This window comes from Budorcas taxicolor, chromosome 24, assembly GCF_023091745.1.
Source record: "Budorcas taxicolor isolate Tak-1 chromosome 24, Takin1.1, whole genome shotgun sequence".
Taxonomy (NCBI): domain Eukaryota; kingdom Metazoa; phylum Chordata; class Mammalia; order Artiodactyla; family Bovidae; genus Budorcas; species Budorcas taxicolor.
Genome location: NC_068933.1, coordinates 33,664,400 through 33,678,713, shown reverse-complemented (window position 1 = coordinate 33,678,713; position 14,314 = coordinate 33,664,400). Strand labels below are relative to the sequence as shown.

Sequence of the window (14,314 nt, the reverse complement as noted above, 5' to 3'; positions counted from 1 at the left end):
ACACGAGGTGACCAAAGTATTGGAGCTTCAGCTTTAGCATCATTCCTTCCAAAGAACACCCAGGACTGATGTCCTTTAGAATGGACTGGTTGGATCTCCTTGCAGTCCAAGGGACTCTCAAGAGTCTTCTCCAACACCACAGTTCAAAAGCATCAATTCTTCGGTGCTCAGCTTTCTTCACAGTCCAACTTTCACATCCATACATGACCACTGGAAAAACCATAGCCTTGACTAGACAGACCTTTGTTGGCAAAGTAGTGTCTCTGCTTTTCAATATGCTATCTAGGTTGGTCATAACTTTCCTTCCAAGGAGTAAGCATCTTTTAATTTCATGGCTGCAATCACCATCTGCAGTGATTTTGGAGCCCCAAAAAATAAAGTCCCACACTGTCTCCACTGTTTCACCATCTATTTCCCATGAAGTGATGGGACAAGATGCCATGATCTTAGTTTCCTCAATGTTGAGCTTTAAGCCAACTTCTTCACTCTCCTCTTTCACTTTCATCAAGAGGCTTTTTAGTTCCTCTTCACTTTCTGCCATAAGGGTGGTCCAAAGATCAATGGAACAAAGTGAAGAGTCCCTTAGACTGCAAGGAGATCAAACCAGTCAATCTTAAAGGAAATCAATCCTGAATATTCATTGGAAGGACTGATGCTGAAGCTGAAACTCCAATACTCTGGCCACCTGATGCGAAGAGCCAACTCATTAGAAAAGACCTGATGCTGGGCAAGATTGAAGGGAGGAGGAGAAGGGGACAACAGAGGATGAGATGGTTGGATGGCATCACCAAGTCAATGGACATGAGTTTGAGCAAGCTCCAGGAGATGGTGAAGGACAGGGAAGCCTGGCATGCTGCAGTCCATTAGGTCGCAAAGAGTTGGACATAACTCAGCCACTGACAACAACAACCACTGCATCAAAAATAATAAAATACTTAGCAATAAATCCACCTAAAGAGACAAAAGACCTGTACTCAGAAAACTAAAAATGCTGAGAAAAGAAATCAAAGATGACATAAACAGATGAAACGATATAACATGCTGTTAGATTGGAATACTCAATATTGTCAAATGATTATAATACCCAAGGCAGTCGACAGATTTGATACAATTGTTATCAAATTACCAACAGCATTTTCCACAGAACTATAATAATAAATTATACAATTTCTATGGAAGTACATAAGACCCTGAATAGCAATCTTGAGAAAGAAAAAGTGGAGTTGCAGGAATCAGGCTCCCTGACTTCATACTATAGAAAAAAAAAAAAAAGCTATAGTAATCAAAATAGCATGGCACTGGCACAAAAACAGAAATATTGGCCTTTCCTCAGGCTTTGGGTGAAAGGGGACCAAGAGCAAGGACTGAGAATAAAAACAAACTCCTAGGAAATACCTGATTCTTCTTTAGCTATGGTAATAAATAAGCTCCAGAACTGGCTTTAGATTTATCTAATCAATCAATATGTCTTTTATAATTGTGGTAGCAAGTACATACCAGTACAGATTTTAAATCTGTTTTGTGGATGGCAGTTTGAATCACTGTACATGCTACTAAAAGTCAACTAAATATGTAAGTATAAAAATCACAGTGTAGCCTTACTTTTCTGGAGCACTGTAATTAGCTCCTTTTGCTACTTTTTATATAGCTTGCTGTAAAAGGGATAAAACTCAACAGAAAACAGCAGATTATGAATATCTGATGACTGTTCCCTCCAGCAACAGCCTGCTTCCTCTAAACACATAACAAAGAATTGAATACAGTAATAAAAGTTACCCTGAAATAGAAAAATAATCAATGTCACTTAATTTTAAAAAGCACATGAATATATACAAATTATTAATTTTGAAGAAAATTATTTTATTTGATATTTTGATATTTATTTGATATTTTTTCTTATTGATATTTCTGGTCATTAATTTTGAGGAAAATATGTTTAATAACATTAAAATAGCATTGATTCTATAATAAATATTGATGCAAGCATGCCACTACTCAAAACAAACAGACTTACAAAGGTCAAATGCTTTTTAAAACAATAAATTATAATCTGTTCAGTTTGTAAATATTCTTATTTTTAAAGAAATTATATACAGTTTAATTTTAATTATTTTAATAATTTAATTATAAGTATTTAATTATAATTATTATCCTAATTAGTAATAATAATACTATTAAAGGATGAACAAACAGCAGTATATATACTCATGCACTGAAATATTTAGGAAATTTTGGAACATGAGAATAATCAGAGCCAACTTGTTAGTAATTACATACCAGAGCAACTCCTCCAACAGCAAGCTTACCACATATTTCTCCAGGAACTGTGACTCCTATAAAAGTAGGATTTTTCTTGAAGCTAAAAAATAACAATTTTCTTTATAATTACCTTTCAATAGTATTATTAATAATTTTTACAGCATTATTTAACAAATATGATATCCTAAGTACCACACTACACTGAATTTTACTATTTGAATATATTTGTCTTGAACTTTCAATGATAAGAATGTTTCAATACGTATCTGTAATCCCTCAATCTGATAACTATCCAGAATAATAAGAAGTATGAAGCATGATAATTTATGCAAAACACCATTGACTAATGCTTATAATTTTATGCAGTTTCCCTCTACATTTATGACCCTAAAAATTCAATTTTCTGTAACCTCTTCATTTATCTTTTCACTAAACATATTACTAAGTATATTACTATTACTAAGTATAAATAAGTTTTCTCTGCATTAGAATCTAGATATTATGTGATTAGAAAATAAAATCACAAAAATTAATCAGATGAGAGGAAAGAATGTAGAGATAACAGGTAGTAAAAGTTTATAAGCCAAGAGAAGTAAAAAAAAAAAAATTATGTCACTCATAATTAACCTCCTTTAGTTATTTCAATACTTTTATGTAACTTTACTTTTTTCAGGTAATTTTATGTTGGATGATACAAGTTTTTAAGTATTATTTCATATTAGCTACTTGAGGACAAAGATTTTAACCTACATTTTTCCCTCATCCTATGAAAGAAAGTGAAGTCGCTCAGTCATGTCCGACTCTTTGCGACCCATGGACTGTAGCCTATGGTGTCTACCAAATTTACAGAACTCAGTATACATTAAGTAAATGTTTATTTTTCATAATTAATATGTAAAATCATTTGAGGTTATTTCTTTATTTATGGAAATATGAGATACTATACTCACGCAAATAAGTATGCAGTATGATGAGTTTGCGAGGTAAATTCATACTTCCAGTTTAAAAATTGATATAAAACATTATGAGGAGGTCCTTCAGTAGAAATTTTATTTTTATCTGACCAAATCTCTATGGAAGATATTCTAATAGTAAGTTTTAACTGGATAAACATCTAAATGGAGAAAATAAATGAAAATTTTTATATAAATTTGAACATTGTATTAAATTTTTGTAAAGGTATATTTAAGACATTTAATTCAGTATTTTGAATGTGGAAACTCTTCAAAAGTATGGCAAAATATTACATGCTGCTGCTAAGTGGCTTCAGCCATGTCTAACTCTGTGCCACCCCGTAGACGGCAGCCAACCAGGCTCCCCCATCCCTGGGATTCTCCAGGCAAGAACACTGGAGTGGGTTGCCATTTCCTTCTCCAACGTATGAAAGTGAAAAGTGAAAGTCAAGTCGCTCAGTAGTGTCTGACGCTTCACGACCCCATGGACTGCAGCCTACCAGGCTCCTCCACCCATGGGATTTTCCAGGCAAGAATACTGGAGCAGGATGTCATTGCCTTCTCTGAAATATTACATACATCAATTCATATTATCTGTATTTTTACAAAATAAAATTTAAAAATAGTTTAAATAACTTACGGCGTTAACAAGGCCAATGATCTGAATAATCTTCTGTGTTACAGTGTTTATATCAGAGCCCATGTAATCAAACTGAAAAAGAAACATAATCATTTAAAAATAATGGATACTATTAATATACCACACATGTACAATATGCTACATGCTAAAGTAGCCAGGGACTTCCCGAGTGGCTCAGACGGTGAAGCGTCTGTCTACAAGGTAGGAGACCTGGGCTGGATCCCTGGGTCGGGAAGATTCCCTGGAGAAGGAAACGGCAACCCACTCCCGTACTCTTGCCTAGAAAATCCCATGGATGGAGGAGCTTGGTGCAGGCTACTGTCCATGGGGCCGCAGAGTCGGGCAGGACTGAGCGACTTCACTTCAAAGTAGCCGGAAGGTAACATTCCAACTAAAATCCATGAAATGCTTATTTACATTTATATATGTAAATGAACCGTACTTTGCATATGCATGAACAATATTTTGAAAAATTACTTAAATCTATGTTATTTACAAAATAGATAACTAAAAATATATAATAAAATGATTTTTTAAATTTTAATTGGAGGCTAATTACTTTACAATATTGTAGTGGTTTTTGCCATACATTGACCTGAATCAGCCATGGGTTACATGTGTTCCCATGTAAATAATGTTTTAATAATGTTTAAATAATAATAAATAATGTTATTTAACGTTATCAATAAATAATGTTAAAGCACTTAACTTGTGACATTATTGTTCATGAAAACTGAATCATAAAATTTATTTCATAAAATAATACATATAATCATGAACTAAAAAATGTATGCATAAAGAGGGAAAATCTTTAATAAAAGGTTTACTATTAAAGTGATCATGGACACTATGTTAGGATATCCTCTGACATCACCATGTAACTTGTATTTTTAATGCTTCTTTATTCCAATCAGCTCTTTCTATGTCTAACTACTTTAAAATGCCAGGAAAATGTTAAAAAAACAATGGTGAATATCAGAAATGTGAGCTTTGCTCATGATTTTTCACTGGAAATCCTCAAATATTTCATCATTAAATAGTGTCCAGTTTAAGATGGATATTTTAGATTATGTTGAGAAACACTTATAAATATTCTCATTTATAAACCTATTAAAAATAAAGTTGAATTTTTATAGAAAGCGTTTCTCAAGCATACCAAAATAATAATCATTTTTATCTTCTGACGTATTGATGCTATACACTTCATTATTACTTAATATTAAGCCATTATTATATTCCTTGAATAAAACATTACATTTTGTTAATATACTATCAAAATTAATAAAATATTTTGTTTAGAAGTTTGTAGCTTTCAGAAATATGGCCTTATGGGTCATGTGTGTATGCATGCATACTTTATCAGAATTGAGCAAATAAATGTTGCTTACTATATATTAAAGAACTACCTAAAATTAAGTTGCTTGTTGTTTCTACACTCTAAATTATAATAGCTTATGAATTATATTTTCCTAAAACATTTTTTAAAAACTGTCCTTAAAAATAACCTATAGTTAACACTGGAAATTGATCCATTCAAATTCTTTATATTTTCATTTTCTTGAAATATAATTGATATATACATGCATGCGTGGTAAATTGCTTCAGTCATGCCTGACTCTTTGCAGCCCTATGGACTTCAGCCCTCCAGCCTCCTCAGTCCATGGGATTCTTCAAGCAAGGAAACTGGAGTGGGTTGCCAGTGCCCTCCTCTAGATCTTCCCAACCAAGGGATCAAACATGCATCTCTGATGTCTCTTATATTGGCAGATGTGTTCTTTACCCCTAGTACCACCTGGGTTTGATTGTGTTAAGATGTACAATGAAAATGAAGTGAAAGGGAAAATCAAGTCCAACTCTGCGACTGAGAGTCAATTCCAGCCTGGTTGATAAGAAGTCTGGGGTCCCTGAAGAGGAGATGGGGTCTGGAATTCTCAAGGAGGAGGAAAGGACAAATGTCTTTTTTATTCTAAATTCCATAGTCTTAGTCACATAAAATATTTTTTTCTTTAAGCCTGATGATTACACAACAAACAACTCAGTTTAAACTTTGTACTAAGGATTATCAGTTCAGTTCAGTCACTCAGTCGTGTCAGACTCTTTGCGACCCCATGAATCGCAGTACGCCAGGCCTCCCTGTCCATCACCAACTCCCAGAGTTCACTCAGACTCATGTCCATCAAGTCAGTGATGCCATCCAGCCATCTCATCCTCTGTCGTCCCCTTCTCCTCCTGCCCCCAATCCCTCCCAGCATCAGAGTCTTTTCCAATGAGTCAACTCTTCGCATGAGGTGGCCAAAGTACTGGAGCTTCAGCTTTAGCATCATTCCTTCCAAAGAAATCCCAGGGCTGATCTCCTTCAGAATGGACTGGCTGGATCTCCTTGCAGTCCAAGGGACTCTCAAGATTCTTCTCCAATACCACAGTTCAAAAGCATCAATTCTTGGGCGCTCAGCCTTCTTCACAGTCCAACTCTCACATCCATACATGACTACTGGAAAAACCATAGCCTGGACTAGACAGACCTTAGTCGGCAAAGTAATGTCTCTGCTTTTGAATATGCTATCTAGGTTGGTCATAACTTTTCTTCCAAGGAGTCAGAGTCTTTTAACTTCATGGCTGCAGTCACCATCTGCAGTGATTTTGGAGCCCCAAAAAATAAAGTCTGACACTGTTTCCACTGTTTCCCCATCTATTTCCCATGAAGTGATGGGACCAGATGCCATGATCTTCGTTTTCTGAATGTTGAGCTTTAAGCCAACTTCTTCAATCTCCTCTTTCACTTTCATCAAGAGTGAAAGCCTTTTAGTTCTTCTTCACTTTCTGCCGTAAGGGTGGTATCATCTGCATATCTGAGGGTATTGATATCTCTCCAGGCAATCTTGATTCCAACTTGTGTTTCTTCCAGTCCAGCGTTTCTCATGATGTGCTCTGCATATAAGTTAAATAAGCAGGGTGACAATATACAGCCTTGACGTACTCCTTTTCCTATTTGGAACCAGTCTGTTGTTCCATGTCCAGTTCTAACTGTTTCTTCCTGACCTGCATACAGATTTCTCAAGAGACAGGTCAGGTGGTCTGGTATTCCCATCTCTCTCAGAATCTTCCACAGTCGATTGTGATCCACACAGTCAAAAGCTTTGGCATAGTCAATAAAGAAGAAATAGATGTTTTTCTGGAACTCTCTTGCTTTTTCCATGATCTAGTGGATGTTGGCAATTTGATCTCTGGTTCCTCTGCCTTTTCTAAAACCAGCTTGAACATCAGGAAGTTCATGGCTCACGTATTGTTGAAGCCTGGCTTGGAGAATTTTGAGCATTTCTTTACTAGCATGTGAGATGAGTGCAATTGTGCAGCAGTTTGAGCATTCTTTGGCATTGCCTTCCTTGGGATTGGAATGAAAACTGACCTTTTCCAGTCCTGTGGCCACTGCTGAGTTTTCCAAATGTGCTGGCATATTGAGTGCAGCACTTTGACAGCATCATCTTTCAGGATTTGAAATAGCTCTACTGGAATTCCATCACCTCCACTAGCTTTGTTCGTAATAATGCTTTCTAAGGCTCACTTGACTTCACATTCCAGGATGTCTGGCTCTAGGTGAGTGATCACACCATCATGATTATCCGGGTGGTGAAGATCTTTTTTGTACAGTTCTTCTGTGTATTCTTGCCACCTCTTCTTAATATCTTCTGCTTCTGTTAGGTCCATGCCATTTTGTCCTTTATTGAGCCCATCTTTGCATGAAATGTTCCCTTGGTATCTCTGATTTTCTTGAAGAGATCTCTAGTCTTTCTCATTCTGTTCTTTTCCTCTATTTCTTTGCATTGGTCGCTGAAGAAGGCTTTCTTATCTCTTCTTCCTATTCTTTGGAACTCGGCATTCAGATGCTTATATCTTTTCTTTTCTCCATTGCTTTTTGCTTCTCTTCTTTTTACAGCTATTTGTAAGGCCTCCCCAGACAGCCATTTTGCTTTTTTGCATTTCTTTTCCATGGGGATGGTCTTGATCCCTGTCTCCTGTACAATGTCATGAACCTCATTCCATAGTTCATCAGGCATTCTATCTATCAGATCTAGGCCCTTAAATCTATTTCTCACTTCCACTGTATAATCATAAGGGATTCGATTTAGGTCACACCTGAATGGTCTAGCGGTTTTCCCTACTTTCTTCAATTTGAGTCTGAATTTGGTAATAAGGAGTTCATGATCTGAGCCACAATCAGCTCCTGGTCTTGTTTTTGTTAACTGTATTGAGCTTCTCCATCTTTGGCTGCAAAGAATATAATCAATCTGATTTTGGTGTTGACCATCTGGTGATGTCCATGTGTAGAGTCTTCTCTTGTGTTGTTGGAAGAGGATGTTTGCTATGACCAGTGCATTTTCTTGGCAAAACTCTATTAGTCTTTGCCCTGCTTCATTCCGCATTCCAAGGCCAAATTTGCCTGTTACTCCAGGTGTTTCTTGACTTCCTACTTTTGCATTCCAGTCCCCTATAATGAAAAGGACATCTTTTTTGGGTGTTAGTTTTAAGAGGTCTTGTAGGTCTTCATAGAACCGTTCAACTTCAGCTTCTTCAGCGTTACTGGTTGGGGCATGGACTTGGATTACCATGATATTGAATGGTTTGTCTTGGAGACAAACAGAGATCATTCTGTCGTTTTTGAGATTACATCCAAGTACTGCATTTCGGACTCTTTTGTTGACCATGATGGCTACTCCATTTCTTCGGAGGGATTCCTGCCCACAGCAGTAGATATAATGGTAATCTGAGTTAAATTCACCCATTCCAGTCCATTTTAGTTCACTGATTCCTAGAATGTTGACATTCACCCTTGTCATCTCTTGTTTAACCACTTCCAATTTGACTTGATTCATGGACCTGACATTCAAGTTCCTATGCAATATTGATCTTTACAGCATCGGACCTTGCTTCTATCACCAGTCACATCCACAGCTGGGTATTGTTTTTGCTTTGGCTCCATCCCATCATTCTTTCTGGAGTTATTTCTCCACTGATCTCCAGCAGCATATTGGGCACCTACTGACCTGGGGAGTTCCTCTTTCAGTATCTTATCATTTTGCCTTATCATACTGTTCATGGAGTTCTCAAAGCAAGAATACTGATGTGGTTTGCCATTCCCTTCTCCAGTGGACCACATTCTGTCAGACTTCTCCACCATGACCAGCCCGTCTTGGGTTGCCCCATGGGCATGGCTTAGTTTCAGTGAGTTAGACAAGGCTGTGGTCCTACTGTGATTAGATTGACTAGTTTTCTGTGAGTATGGTTTCAGTGTGTCTGCCCTCTGATGCCCTCTTGCAACACCTACCATCTTACTTGGGTTTCTCTTCCTTTGGGCGTGGGGTGTCTCTTCACAGCTGCTCCAGCAAAGCGCAGCCGCTGCTCCTTACCTTGGATGAGGAGTATCTCCTCACCGCCGCCCTTCCTGACCTTCAACGTGGGATGGCTCCTCTAGGCCCTCTTGCGCCCAGGCAGCCACCGCTCCTTGGACGTGGGGTTACTCCTCCCGGCCACCGCCCGTGAACTCGGATGCAGGGTGGCTCCTCTCGGCCTCCCTTAGTGCACCAGTCGGTCGCAGCCACCTGCACTTAGTGCGCCAGCTGGTCTCCCGTACTGCAGGCAGACGTTTTACCCTCTGAGCCACCAGGGTTAAAAGCATACTAAGGATTATATAACAACAATGTATCCAGCTTGAGGACAGCTTCTCCTTTCTGAAAACCTTCTGACTAATCCTGTTATCTTAAAATGTAAATTGTGGGAGTGGGTCTAGTAAAATTTTTACAACTTTGAGACATTCTTCTGATTTATTGCAATAACTAATTTAAAAAGTATAGAACTCCCTTGCTTAGACTAAGCAAGGGGGGCACTCTCCGTCATCCTTCTGATGTCTGTGTCAGAAGCTGTCTCTGTCCCTTTTTCACTTTAATAAAACTCTGCTAGGCAAAAGCTCTTGAGTGATCAAGACTGGTCCCTGGTCCTGAAGCTAAATCTTCTTTGGACATCACAAATCCAACATCATTCATCATAAGCTATCACAACCCCATGGACTATACAGTCCATGGAATTCTCCAGGCCAGAATACTGGAGTGGGTAGTCTTTCCCTTCTCCAGGGGATCTTTCCAATCCAGGGATTGAACCCATGTCTCCCACATTGCAGGTCAGTTCTTTACCAGCTGAGCCACAAGGGAAGCCCAAGAATGTGGAACAGGTAGCCTATCCCTTCTCTAGTGGGTCAACCTGGCCCAAGAATTGAAAAGGGGTCTCCTGCATTGCAGGCGGATTCTTTACCATCTGAACTATCAGGATGTACAATATGAAGATTTGAATTCTTATCTCCATTGGAGAATTTGTGAAATTTGCATTTGTTTTTTTTAATCTCCCCCAAGGCCACATCTCAGTCCTTTTTAATGCCATAACATGTTTTCTGTCTTTTCGCTTAATTACACTTTCTGCCTATTTATCTTTTCAACAACTTCAAATACCTCTAAAACTTCAAATTGAAAGCTTCATTCAAATTTTTTCATTCTTATGTTTTTTTTTAATTTTTTAAATATAAATTTATTTATTTTAATTGGAGGCTAATTACTTTGCAATATTGTATTGGTTTTGCCATATGCTGACATGAATCCACCATGGGTGTACACGTGTTCCCCATCCTGAACCCACCTCCCACCTCCCTCCCCATACCATCTCTTATGTTTTTAATAGAAACTATTTAAGAATATGAATTTCCTCACTGTTTAGCTTTGATGCTATCTTCTGCAACAGGCATTATCCCTGTTTACCAATAATCAGTTCTCTTTTAACTCAAGCTGTTGTTCAGTCTCCCAGTCATGTCCACCTCTTTGCAACCTCATGGATTGCAGCACACCAGGCTTACCTGTCCCTCATCATCTTCCAAAGTTTGTCCAATTTCCTGTTCATTTTGGCTAAGATCAAGTGTAGTATCTAATTCAAGAACCCTTCTTTTAAAGACAAGCACGGCCAGCTGATTCACTTTGGCCAAGACAATGAAGGCAAAAGGGATGCATGTCACTTAAGAGAAGCATTTCCTTAATGTAGCTCACATCTCTCTAATTGGCACTTCTATGGGTTTGTTAGGTAGATAGAATAGGGAAAAGGAGTCCAAAATGGCGGTGGTTAAAAGACAAGGAAGGGAAAAGCCCATGAAAATAGAACAAAAGAAGGTCAAAGAAAGGTCCGAGGACCGGAGTGAGGACTTCAGATACAACAGCACTCCTTGCTGAGCCCAATTGCATAGGGCAGGCCCAGGGGGAAGAAAACATATAAAAGGAGGAGCCAAGTGCGTGCTCTCTCTCTCTCTCACTCTCTCTCTCTCTCTCCCTCCACCCCCTGTGTGCGTACGCTCTCTCTCCCGCTTGCCTACACTCTCTCTCTCTCTCTCTCTCTCTCTATCCCCCCACCACCACCACGTACACTGATGCACTCCTCTGCTTCGAGGATGGATTCTCCTGCTACCTTTTTTTAAATATAAATTTATTTATATTATTTAATTATAAAATAGAGCTATAACACTGATTTGTCTAAGAGCTATGACACGGTTTGTTCAAGACCTGAGGATGGATTCTCCTGCTATCTTCTAAATAAAATAGAGCTGTAACACTGACTTGTCTAAGAGCTATGACACAGTTTGTTCTTAGACCTGAGAGCTGTGACGCACTGAGGGCTTTAATATCCATTGCTCAAAATCATTGTTGTGATGAGATAAAGAACCAAGGAGCATACATTCGCCTGACAGGTTAGGCAATTGGAAAAGAAACAATCAATCTAGAAATGCCAAAATATCTAAGCATTCTCTAGTTGAGCCAACAGATGGAAAACTGCTTCCCTGGAGAGTCAGCCAGAAGAATGGTTGACACGGATTGAATGAATGAAAATTAAACTATGGTTAGCCATTAAGGTTTGGAGGATATTTTTTACCATAGCACAACTTAGCCTCTTTTGATTAATACATAACCTCCAAATTTTTAAAATACTATATGTATTAAGTCGCTTCAGTCGTGTCCAACTCTGAGACCCCATGGACTGTAGTCTACCAGGTTCATCTGTCCATAAGATTCTGCAGGCAAGAATACTGGAGTGGGTTGCCATTTCCTTCTCCTGGAGATAGTCCCAACCTAGGGATCAAACTGGCACTAAGTGCCGGCAGCCGCGGCCAGCACACTAAGATCGGCCAAGCAGAGTTACCCCACGTTCAAGGTCAGGGGCAGTGGCCCAGAGTGCCAGGCTGTGACGGTGCAGGAACAGCCGAGAGGAGCCACCCTGCGTCCGAGGCCAGGGTCGGTGCCCAAGGCCAGAGGGGGCAGCAGGGAGGAGCAACCCCACACCCGAGGCCAGAGGCAGTGGCCGGGAGGACCAACCCCATGTCAAAGGAGCAGTGGCTGCGTGGGTGCAGGAGGGCCAAGAGGAGCCATTCCACATTGAAGGTCAGGAAGGGCAGCAGTGAGGAGATACTCCTCATCCAAGGTAAGGAGCAGCGGCTGAGCTTTGCTGGAGCAGCCGTGAAGATGATACCCCACACCCAAGGTAAGAAACCCAAGTAAGATGGTAGGTGTTGCAAGAGGGCATCAGAGGGCAGACACACTGAAACCATACTCACAGAAAACTAGTCAATCTAATCACAGTAGGACCACAGCCTTGTCTAACTCAATAAAATTAAGCCATGCCCACGGGGCAACCCAAGACGGGCTGGTCATGGTGGAGAAGTCTGACAGAATATGGTCCACTGGAGAAGGGAATGGCAAACCACATCAGTATTCTTGCCTTGAGAACTCCATGAACAGTATGATAAGGCAAAATGATAAGATACTGAAAGAGGAACTCCCCAGGTCAGTAGGTGCCCAATATGCTGCTGGAGATCAGTGGAGAAATAACTCCAGAAAGAATGACAGGATGGAGCCAAAGCAAAAACAATACCCAGCTGTGGATGTGACTGGTGATAGAAGCAAGGTCCGATGCTGTAAAGATCAATATTGCATAGGAAACTGGAATATCAGGTCCATCACTCAAGGCACTTTGGAAGTGGTCAAACAAGAGATGGCAAGGGTGAACACCGACATTCTAGGAATCAGTGAACTAAAATGGACTGGAATGGGTGAATTTAACTCAGATTACCATTATATCTACTGCTGTGGGCAGGAATCCCTCCGAAGAAATGGAGTAGCCATCATGGTCAACAAAAGAGTCCGAAATGCAGTACTTGGATGTAATCTCAAAAACGACAGAATGATCTCTGTTTGTCTCCAAGACAAACCATTCAATATCACAGTAATCCAAGTCTATGCCCCAACCAGTAAAGCTGAAGAAGCTGAAGTTGAACGGTTCTATGAAGACCTATAAGACCTCTTAAAACTAACACCCAAAAAAGATGTCCTTTTCATTATAGGGGACTGGAATGCAAAAGTAGGAAGTCAAGAAACACCTGGAGTAACAGGCAAATTTGGCCTTGGAATGTGGAATTAAGCAGGGCAAAGACTAATAGAGTTTTGCCAAGAAAATGCACTGGTCATAGCAAACACCCTCTTCCAACAACACAAGAGAAGACTCTACACATGGACATCACCAGATGGTCAACACCAAAATCAGATTGATTATATTCTTTGCAGCCAAAGATGGAGAAGCTCAATACAGTCAACAAAAACAAGACCAGGAGCTGATTGTGGCTCAGATCATGAACTCCTTATTACCAAATTCAGACTCAAATTGAAGAAAGTAGGGAAAACCGCTAGACCATTCAGGTGTGACCTAAATCGAATCCCTTATGATTATACAGTGGAAGTGAGAAATAGATTTAAGGGCCTAGATCTGATAGATAGAATGCCTGATGAACTATGGAATGAGGTTCATGACATTGTACAGGAGACAGGGATCAAGACCATCCCCATGGAAAAGAAATGCAAAAAAGCAAAATGGCTGTCTGGGGAGGCCTTACAAATAGCTGCGAAAAGAAGAGAAGCAAAAAGCAAAGGAGAAAAGGAAGGATGCAAGCATCTGAATGCCGAGTTCCAAAGAATAGCAAGAAGAAATAAGAAAGCCTTCAGCAATCAATGCAAAGAAATAGAGGAAAACAACAGAATGGGAAAGACTAGAGATCTCTTCAAGAAAACTGGAGATACCAGGGGAACATTTCATGCAATATGGGCTCCATAAAGGACAGAAATGGCATGAACCTAACAGAAGCAGAAGATATTAAGAAGAGGTGGCAAGAATACACAGAAGAACTGTACAAAAAAGATCTTCAAGACCCAGATAATCACGATGGTGTGATCATTAATCTAGAGCCAGACATCTTGGAATGTGAAGTCAAGTGGGCCTTAGAAAGCATCACTACGAACAAAGCTAGTGGAGGTGACGGAATTCCAGTTGAGTTATTTCAAATCCTGAAAGATGATGCTGTCAAAGTGCTGCACTCAATATGCCAGCACAT

General features: G+C 39.4%; 1 protein-coding gene across 1 annotated transcript in view; it reads right to left on the bottom strand.

Annotated features, from left to right (window-relative positions):
- Window positions 1–14,314, bottom strand: part of LOC128068266 (disintegrin and metalloproteinase domain-containing protein 5-like) — a 123,442-nt gene that overhangs the window by 86,108 nt on the left and 23,020 nt on the right. The window contains exons 9-11 of the mRNA XM_052661390.1: window positions 3,853–3,924; window positions 3,210–3,373; window positions 2,278–2,359 (exon numbers count right to left, since the gene is read on the bottom strand). Of these exons, the coding sequence (XP_052517350.1) occupies window positions 2,278–2,359; window positions 3,210–3,373; window positions 3,853–3,924 (318 nt within the window). The remainder of the gene's footprint in view (window positions 1–2,277; window positions 2,360–3,209; window positions 3,374–3,852; window positions 3,925–14,314) is intronic.